General features: G+C 33.0%; 1 protein-coding gene across 1 annotated transcript; it reads left to right on the top strand.

Moving 5' to 3' along the window:
• Positions 1-7384: 7384 nt before the first annotated feature.
• Positions 7385-8173, top strand: LOC131039073 (protein RALF-like 34). The gene has a single exon (XM_057971719.2). It carries the CDS (start codon positions 7525-7527, stop codon positions 7930-7932), a length of 408 nt encoding a protein of 135 aa, XP_057827702.1. The 5' UTR covers positions 7385-7524; the 3' UTR covers positions 7933-8173.
• The last annotated feature ends 2876 nt before the right edge of the window (positions 8174-11049 follow it).

The raw sequence follows: 11049 nt of genomic DNA, 5'->3' as shown, positions 1-11049 counted from the left end.
AATGAAGTATTAGATTGTATAAAAAAAAAAGACATGAACTTAATTTATACCTACATTTAATGAAGTATTTAAAGATTGACATGTACATGTATATATATCTATACCTAGTCAAGATGATCATCAGAGCAAAGAAAATCCATATATGATGTCATCATACTATCATCTGTTGCATCATGCTTAGTTGGAACTGAAGCAGATCTTGGATCAGCAGTAGAACCTACACACGTCTCATGACAACTCAAATACATATGTGGCATCCATCGAGGAGCGGATGCCATGTGAGCAGCTTGCTCACTCGGGTTACCTGTGAGGGAAGTCAAAGCATCTAATGTTGAAATGAATGATGTATTCTACACATCTGCAAGAATCAATGGAGCAACAAGTGGAACTATGGGTGGATCTGGTAGGGGATTATTACTCTGTGCCCCTAATCTATGTTGTGGCATTCCACGACCAACGCCCTAGAATTACTTAATATCAAAATAATTTGGTTTTTGGTGCATTACAAACTCACAGTATAATTTCTTCAAAAAATATAAAGGGACCTCATAATTACGATGTGGTGGATAATCAAAAACCATCCACCATCTATCCCAAAAGTGTCTAGCCATTTTTGGATGCACACACCACCTAATTGAAATTCTTTTATGGTTAGGTTGCATTGGTTCTCTTGTTTTTGAGTTAGTAAAATATGGACATAAATGTGCTTTGGTTATTTTGAGATTAGTGATTTGCCTATAAGTTAAACCATCGGCATAAAAATCACGCAACTCTTGTCGTCGTCTATGAAATTGATCTAATTGAGAATCAACAAATCCAACTGACTCGACAACAGTTTGCATTGATTTTGCAAACTCTAGAAGATGGGGTGGCGTGATTGGCTCATTTTGGATAGCAGTAATATTTTGTTAAATCACTTGTAGGTTTTCATTAATTCGTTCTCTTAAACGAATTTCATCCAATCTAGGGAGTGAAGGTGGAGGTGGTGGTGGTGGTGGTGGTGGTGGTGGAGGAGGAGGGCGAGGGGGTTGCGCTAGGGGATTTTCACCTAATAATTCATCTATGTCAAAGACATCCATGATAACAAAGAGCTCCTGCATATATAAAGATATACATGAATTATATACAACTCTATGTCAAAGAAGAATCTATTGTAGTTTAAAAAATATATATTTATAAATAGTAACATTTCTATGTTATTGAATGAGATACACATGAAATATAATATAATATTGAACTTAAAAAAATATACATGTACATACTATTGAATCTTTAAATATAAAATTTGCACACAAAACTTAATAGAAACTTTCAATGAAACTTCATAAATCTATTATATATTCAATTTAATGCATTCATTTCTTAAAATATTCCATAATAAATAGCATGTTTTTAGTAACTAGACATAAGAGTAAGAGATCATATAGACCTAATTATCAGTGTACCTAGATATAATTATATATAAATGGAAGGATATACAAAAATGATCTAAAGTGATAAATTGCCCAATGTATGAACATAAGATAATACTTTAAGAAGATAGATTAACCAATATACAAACATAAGATAATGCTTTAATAAGATTTAAAAAACACTATATGAACATATGTGAAGCAAATAGTCTTGAAGATCATAAGATAGAACAAAGATTAAAGTATAAGACCTAAATCATTATGGGAAATTAGTAGTTATTAATAAAGATTAGATAATGTAAAAATATGAGATAAAACATATGAAGTAAAAGTAGGATTAAAAAAGGAAATCAAGTGAGAAAATATTAAACATGCCCTACAAGTGGGGTAATAGAATATGAAGTAAACATAAAAGATTAAATTAAACATATATGTTCCCAAAGTGGGAGATAAGACATAAAGGAGATAAATAGCTACCAAAAGATAAAGTAGATGTGAAAAGTGAACAATATGAAAGATAAATTATGAATGAAGGAAAAGTAAGAGTTAAATATAGGTGATAAACTAATATCTCATATCTAGTGGTTTCTCTTTTATGTTATGTGTCACCTCAATGTGTACATTCACTTTGTTGGTGCATCACTATTTTCTTGCATTTAGCTAACTATTGTATTGCATATTTGCACCTAGGATAGGATAAGATTACTTGGGTAGATATCTACCTAGGTAGGCATCACATGTTCAACTCATACTCCCTACTATGGCAGAGATGTAGATATATGTTACTCATCTTCTAAATTTTTTTGTAAGAGTTCTCTGTAAAGAGGATTTTATATATTAGAATTTTCCTAAAACATGTCTCAAAATGATTAAAACACTTGAATCAAGGTCAAAAACTAGGAATGTGAGATACATGATATGGATGATGACAAGGATGGTTGAGAATAAAGAGAATTTGAATGGATTATGGTATACTCCTAAGGGTAGGGTACTTTTAAAAAATAGATTATACATGATGCAAGAATTTGGTCTTCATCATGGTACTTGTCCAAGGTGTCATAAGAATGGTTTTCACCCATGAATAAAAAAATTATGTTTGCTTTTCTCTCTTTTTTAATTTTTATGCAAGACCAAATCCTTTAGGTGTGGATATGTTAAATGATACGCAGGATATTTATAAGTTTTTAAAAATCCTAGCCAAAAAATATAGGACACCAACTATGGACCTATTATGCAATGTCATGGCATAATAGGACTTATTATGTCATCATGGTATAATATGTCCTATTATGCAATGACATGATATAATAGGTCCTATTATGCCATGACATGACATAATAGGTCCATAATTAGTCCTATCATACTAAGTAAACATGTCGAATTAGTACTTCAGTGTTGGAGATGAATTAGATGATGAAGTTGGCAATTCGAGAAAATCATGTCATGTCATGGCTTAAAAGGTCCTATTATGGACCTATTATGCAATGGCATGGCATAATAGGACATATTATGCCATCATGGCATAACAGGTCCATAATTGGTCCTATCATACTAAGTAAACATGTCGAATTAGCATAGTTTCAGTGTTGGAGATGAATTAGATGATGAAGTTGGTGATTCGAGAAAATCATGTCATGATGTGGCTCAATAGGTCCTATTATGGACCTATTATGCCATGATGGCATAACAGGTGGACTATTATGCAGTGTCATGGCATAATAGGACCTATTATGCAATTTCATGGCATAATAGATCCTATTATGCCATGACATGATATAATAGGACCAACTATGGACCTATTATGCAATGTCATGGCATAATAGGACATATTATGCCATCATGGCATAATAGGTCCATAATTGGTCCTATCATACTAAGTAAACATGTCGAATTAGCATAGTTTCAGTGTTGGAGATGAATTAGATGATGAAGTTGGCAATTCGAGAAAATCATGTCATGTTGTGGCTTAATAGGTCTTATTATGGACCTATTATGCCATGATGGCATAATAGGTGGATTATTATGCAATGTCATTGCATAATAGGACCTATTGTGCCATGATGGAATAATAGGTCCTATTATGCCATGACATGATATAGTAGGACCAACTATGGACCCATTATGCAATGTGATGGCATAATAGGACATATTATGCCATCACATTGCATAATGGGTCCATAGTTGGTCCTACTATATCATGTCATGGCATAATAGGACCATAATAGGACCTTTATGCCATGACATGGCATAAACCTAAGCCTAAACTTTGATATCTAAAATTCGAAGAGTAATGTTAATTACTTTTAAGGTTATACTAATAGTGGTAACTTTTGTATTGCCTAATGAGGATTAAGAACAATTTTGGTACATATGTTCAATTTAAGGAATTGGAATGGTGGCTTGCTAGAAGTGGTTAAATTTTTTCGTTTTGATTTTGTTTCGATTTGGTTTTGGTTTTCATTTTGATTTCCATTTAGTTTCGGTTTTGTTTCAATTTCGTTTTCGTTTTGATGTTTCTGAGATATCGTGTATCTTGTAAATTTGATATTTTATTTTGTTAACTATCTAGGTTTGGTTTTGATTTGTAAATTTGTTGATTAGGGTTTAGGGTTAACTATTAAAGAATATTTCATATCAAAATTAAGAATTTACAAATGTAAAAACAAATTTATTTATAGGCTACTTAAAAAAAAAACTAAAATAACACCAAAAAATCTAAATAATATACAAAAAAACAGGAAGAATATACAAGAAAATTACAAAATGTGAAAATAGATGATTGAATGTGTACCTGGGATAGTGGTGGAGGCTTTAAATGGAATCCATGGCATGGGGGCCCGTTTTTGATCCCCTGATCTCACTTCACTTCTAGGGTACGATTTAGAAATGGGCCCCCATTTTGTTTAAAAGCATTTCGCTTCGAGCCCCCGTTACATTTCGGCTAGGGAGCCCGAAGCATAAATGGGCCCCCGTTTTTAAGAGCGTGTTTTCCAACACGTAGACTTCCGTGAATTTGTGACTCATTACCTTGCACTTGCCCTTAAATGTAGATTTAATTAAAATGGGAAAGGGAATAAATTGATATTTTTAATTAAATGTGAATTTAATTAAAATGGCTAGAGGGGGGTATTTAATTAAATGTGAATTTAATTAAAATGGCTAGAGGGGGGGTATTTAATTAAATGGCTTAGATAGAAGAAGGGTATATTAATTAAATCTTAATTTAATTAATAGGTGATTAGAAGAACAGGGATATTAATTAAATCTTAATTTAATTAATAGGTGATTTAATGATGATCAAATTAATAAAATCCATTTAATTAGTTGTGCCAATTTTAGGTGTCTACATATACTTATGTGGTGCAAAGGTTAGGATATCTTCAACATGCATCAATAGCAAGACATATAGCATTACATGAAGAGAGCTTGTATAGTATAAGACAGAAGTAGTAATTCATGTGGATGTTATACACGATCATGGATGTATTGTAGTAAGTCAAATTTTATGAGGTTGAAAGGACAGTTTGTGGTTTTAGTTAATGGTCGTATAAATAGCTCGTTCATGTCCTTGCATTCTTATGTGTATTAAATGTTGGAAAATATGTATGCTGAAATGTTAGTTATCTTGAAATGAATATTAGACATGTACTTTTTATTGAGAATATGCACTATGAAATCTGTTACATTTATTTTGAATGTCTTGAATGTATGGTTTCATATATATGATGTGTGTCACTAAAGATTGAACTAAGAAAGATAATTATTAATATTACGTTGTACCATACATTTGGGTTATGGATGGTGCTTCTTCACCTTGACTAATGAATAAGGAAGAAAGGGACATCATCATGGTGGGTTCAAACCCTTTCTTGATCAACAAGAAAAGCATGGAATCTTGGAGGATCAACTTGAGGATTGAGCCTAGAGTTCTTTGGATACTATTTATGATGTTAAATTATTTTTAGACCACTTGTATATGTATGGTTGGTCCATGATCTAGTATATTCTTAGTGTGGATGATGGTTTCCGTTTTGACCTCTTTTGTATGTTGGTTATGAAATGATGTCATCTTCATTGTTGAGTACTACACACATATTTGTGTGGCTTTCATATTATTACAATGTACTTGAGATAAAATTATTGGTGTATTTCTTTATTGTGCTAACCAAATGATGATGATGATGATGATGATGATGATGATATATATAAGATCACTTGCATGACTTGCATATCATTGTAATATTGTATCATGGAAGTTAATGAAAGTTGATAGAATGTTAACTTGTATCATTCTATTAGCATTGAGATGCATATCTTGGTTAATGCTTAGAAAATTTTATGGTTGCATTCTTTGAGGTTACATTTTTTTTATCTACGTATTTCCTATTTACAAAATTATATTATACAATAAGATAACCAATTTCAGAAATAATAGGATGAGGGGTAGTTAATTTTGGATGCAACAAGAGGATGTTTTGTTGTAACTCGTGTTTTATGAATCAATTCTAATTTTGACAATGAGATTTACAATTTTGAAGATTTGATAGACCGAGAAATAATATATGCTCTTTTTGGTTTAGTCCCACATTTGTGCCTTCTATCTTGTATTTGAAATTTTGAAGTTGATTTTTAGACTTATCTTTGCATTTTAGTAAGATTCATGTTTGCCTCTAATATCTAAGAATGGTGGCACTTAACATTATTAGAAGTTGTTAGCCTAGGATAGAGAAGTTGACTAGCTTTTTACCTTGAATCTTAAAGTAAAACCCATTAAAGTTGCTAAGCTAGGATGGAGAAGTTGACTAGCTTTTTACCTTGAATCTTAGTGAAAGCCATTGAAGTTGTTAGGCTAGGATAGAAAAGTTGATTAGCTTTTCACCTTGAATCTTAGTGTAACCCATTGAAGTTGTTAGGTTAGGATAGAGAAGTTGACTATAGCTTTTTATCTTGAAACTTAGTGAAACCCATCGATCTATTCAATATGTATAAACAAATTTTTTGACATGTCAAACAAAAATATAAATACTTACATCTAAATTAAGATTTCAAAGATTAATACATCACTCTCTAAAATGATAATGCAACAAAAGATATAACCAATAATAATACTATAATCAAATAAGAAATACGAAATTTGTAAGATTAAACTAAGACTTCACCCTTTTGTACAAACGAAAACAAATAAATGCTCAAATGTTTCTCAATTTGATTGTGTCATAGATTTTTTGCATAACGTTTTGGATCACACTCTGTAATTCATCATAGGATTATTTTTCTCCTTATGTTCTCTATTATCATTGTGATGATGGCAGTACCGTGTGGTGCAGGGAGATCCGATTAGGTAGAATGATCGCTTCTGAAGCCCGCCCATTATAGATGGATTATCAGACATTGATGCGAAAAATCTTTGACACAATCAAATCCAAAAACATTTTAGCAATTACCTATCATCTACATGGATTGTATACTAAGACAAATAAATTTCAATAGTTCTCACCGAAGTATACGGACAACGACTCATTGTAGGCAAATCAACTTGAATTCATGATCATAATTGAAACGGGAAACAATTGCACCTAAATTTTTTAAATCAGCTTCAAAACCGCACCTATTGTTTTGAACCAGTGTTGGAATGTTGGAATCATTTCAAGGACAAGTGTGAGAAAGAGAGCGCAAAAGGGGAACCAAATGGAGGTGTCTGGTTGAACACGGAGAAAGCAGGTGAAGGCAGAGAAAAAGAGGAACAGAAAGAGCAAGGGGACAGGTGAGGGTAAAGGACCCACTCACTTTATTACGCTTCTGCAGCCATGGTTCATGAACCATGAGCTTTGACAGCTTTGAATGGAGTGAAACATAATTCTACCAGCCTCCGGCGCACATGGGCGGGTCCCACATCCCAATCTCATCAAACTAATCCCACGCCAAATATTTAAACCGCAACTGTACTGACTGGCGCCATTATTAACATTTCTATGCCTCTTCTTACCCACACAGCCTGGCGCACCATCCTCCTACACAATCCCTCCTTTTTTATTTAGTCTTCACGTCCGCTTCGCATTCTTCACTGGTTTATTCTTCACAGGTTTAGCGGAGTATATATAGTGGTGCTTCAATGGCGGCAGCGATAACTCAGATAGCGGCGGTTTTGGTCACTGTGTGTATTGTGGTGGCTGCAGATGCCCAGCTGGCGTCCGACTGGATGTCCAATGTAGCATCCTATGGCAACGTTGGCAGCAGTGACTCCTTTGATCTCGCCATCGAATCCGAGGGAGTCCAAAGCTGCGATGGAAGCCTGGGCGATTGTGGGGTTTTTGATGAAGAAAGAAGTGGGCATGGGAGGATTCTGAGGCCAGTGCATTATTACATTAGCTACGGTGCTCTCGCTGCAAATCGGGTGCCCTGTCCTCCACGCTCAGGGAGATCGTACTATACGCCAAACTGTTATAAAGCTAGTGGACCCGTCAGACCCTATCACAGGGGTTGTTCTGCTGTTACGCGTTGTTATCGGGACACTAGCTAGGCTAGATTACCTGCATCTTGTATTGGCTTCACTCTCCTGGGTTTGGTTGTCTTAGATTTAATGAGCTGAGGGAGTGGACATTTTTTGTATTGATTACAGTGCTTATTATAATACACTTTTTGTGTATTGGATTAAAATCGTTTGCATTTTCTGGTACTAGTTATGGGTTTCGTCGGTACTAGAAAAGATTGATGCCGAATTTCATCTGGGATATAAATATCGTATTGGGTGTTTTTCTTCATTTATAGTAATGACTGTGTCCTTCCAAATGACTGGTTTTTTTAGTAATGACTGTGTCCTTCCAAATGACTGGTTTGGTTTTAGTATGTCTTTTCTGAATTCAATTGCATCAACATTTCAGATCACGCTCACTGTGTACTGTTTTTGCTTGTATATTGTCAATGATATACTTTTGTGCAGCTTTTCTCCATCAATGAAAAAATTAAAGCTTACAGGGGATTATCAATAGAAACTTGTGGATCACAGTGACCGGAGGGATTCAGAAAGACTGTACAAAAGTAATGGTGAAATTAATCGCTGAACAATTGAGTACGATCTCTTTTAACACTTTCTTTCTGAATTTAAGAGTGACTGGTAAATATTAGATATGCTGTGCCATTGCAGATGAATTGTATGGGCTATTTTTAGTTGTTGGTTGTGGAATGTTAGTATGGATTAGTTTTAGAAATTTTTAGTCGCATGCTCTGAACCGAAATGACGCTGAGACGTGGGGCCTTGCATAACGATAAGAGCGAAGGGAAAAGGTGTTGGTCAGAGCAAGGCAATTAAAAATGTCAGTGCTGCGTATTGCAGAGCGTTTAATGGTTTTGTATTATTTACTGGAGTTGGCAAGGACAGGCACAGTTGTTTGTAACAGTAACATACAAACCAACTCCATGACAAGAATCATGAGACCAGATCATTTTTACCCCGTGTCGTGTAACAAAAAACAAACAGCTTTTCATTAAAAAGTGCAGTGCAAAAGTGTTTTTAAAAACGTTTAATTTTTTATTATTATTTTATTAATTGTTTGGAAGAGGGATTTTTTATTTTATTTTTATGAGATCTTTATTTTTTAATGTTAGATAAAAATAATATTTTTTTGTTTTATTTTATTTTTAAAATTTGATATCTACTAGTGCATTTTATATAGATGTTTAAAAATGTAGGTATGTTAGTTATAGTTCTTTCCTATCACCGATTAAGGAGACTTATGATTTTTGAATGGTGAAAATTGCATCTTATCTTTTCTTTTCTTTTCTAATGTTATTTTTTGTATAGATGAAATTATAAATGTTTGGAGAATGCAGATAAAAAATTATCGATTAACAAATATTTTGGATCTAGTAAATGCTTAACATGCTACTATTGTATTAGATTATCAATTTATTTGTATACCTCCCAAGATGTATTAGCGAACTTCTTATCATTTTAGTGATATAGATTTAAAACTAAGATATAATAGAAGTGTCAAATTGTTTCTCACAACTATGGTAAAATGAGGGGCAAGGAATATGTGAAAAATAATGAATATATAAATGGTAGTGTATTAAAATTCATTTTCCAAACATTTAGTATAAAGTCATTAGACATTTGGATTGATTGAGGCCTTCTATACTATAAGGTTATAAATAGATATGACATGGAATGAGAATCCAATAGTTATAAACATTAGCTATGTGATAATGTGGCTTTCTCTTCTCTCTCTTGAGTTACAAGTGAATTGACATTGATTATATCATTGCAGACATTAAGTTTTTACAATCCATGTGAAAGTAATCAGCTACTTCCTGATTAGATTGTTTTTAAATTTTTGCTTCAACATTTCGGATCACACTTTGTTATCCATCATCAAGATGATAATAGTTAGAGAGCATGCGAAGATGAAAAATGACCAAGAAGCAAATCGGGGTTGCCTCCTCCCCCCCCTCTTTTTAGCAACCTTGGTTTGCCTCTTGGTCATTTTTCATATCTACATGCTCTCTAACTATCATCATCTTGATGATAGATCTTGAGTGATTTGAAATGTTGATGTAAAAATTTACACACAATCTAGTTTTGAAGCAGCTAATTACTATATCTTTGCAATTATTCACTTTGCTCCTCTTCACTCTTATCCTTGTTTGAAATAAAAAATAGCAGTGTGGACTCACATGTGTATGGTGGTCGAACCCCATGTCATGGGTCCAAATGCTTAACACTACTAGTTGTTACTGACCAACATGGTAAATGCTATGTTGGATATGCCTTGCTCATAGTATTTCTTTCCTTGTGGGTCACTAATAGTTTCCTTTCATGCATGTTGAATATCATGTGGTGTTATGATCACCAACAACACTAAAGCATACTTGTTGTATTACAACTATATACTATCATTGCATTTTAAAAAATGATTGCATGTTGTATCTTTTGCTCATGTATGATTTTTGGCCATTACACTTGGTACTAAAGCACAAAATTGCAACATTGAGAGCTTTAGGATATTATGAACGGTTTTATCATTATAATGATATCTTTGTGGTGACCTACCTTTAATAATGATTGGTGTGTATATATAATTCCCTAATCATTAAATGTGACACTATTGTTTTTCTTATTTGCAAATTTAATATGAAAATTATTTTCTACATGATTGATTTAATTATATAAAAAGTAGTGTTTAGAATTGTTAGACTTCAAGACTAAGAAAATTGGAAAGATTAAACAAATGATAATCTATGTTGAAAGTGAGTACTTGATTTTATAATTGAATGCATAAATAGATTGTGAGTGATAAGAAAAAACTAAAAGATACTTGTGTCAAAAATAGTTTAGAACTATGTTATGATGTTTCCATTGCGAATGTTCAAAAATGAAAGTTCCATGCAAATAACTATTAATGAGTATTTTTTATTGAAATTTGTTCAAACACTAGTTTAAATGGCATTACACTTTCTTGTTAATTTTGTTAGAATTACATGAGTCATAAGCAAGCTAGATCTAGGAAATTATTGTTTTGTGTGTGTTAGCAAGAGAAATGGGGAAATACAATTCAGAGATCTGTACCCCAAGATCCTTGATGTAGTCTATTATACTCCAGAGGACACAGTAAGAGAAATGAGTATTTGCAGTAGACAA

This window comes from Cryptomeria japonica, chromosome 6 (assembly GCF_030272615.1).
Source record: "Cryptomeria japonica chromosome 6, Sugi_1.0, whole genome shotgun sequence".
Classification (NCBI taxonomy): Eukaryota; Viridiplantae; Streptophyta; class Pinopsida; order Cupressales; family Cupressaceae; genus Cryptomeria; species Cryptomeria japonica.
This window is presented reverse-complemented; position numbering and strand designations above follow the sequence as displayed.

What these genes read in the sequence shown, in the direction of transcription:
- LOC131039073 (XM_057971719.2), top strand. Translation starts at nt 7,525, where the DNA reads ATGGCGGCAGCGATAACTCAGATAGCGGCGGTTTTGGTCACTGTGTGT.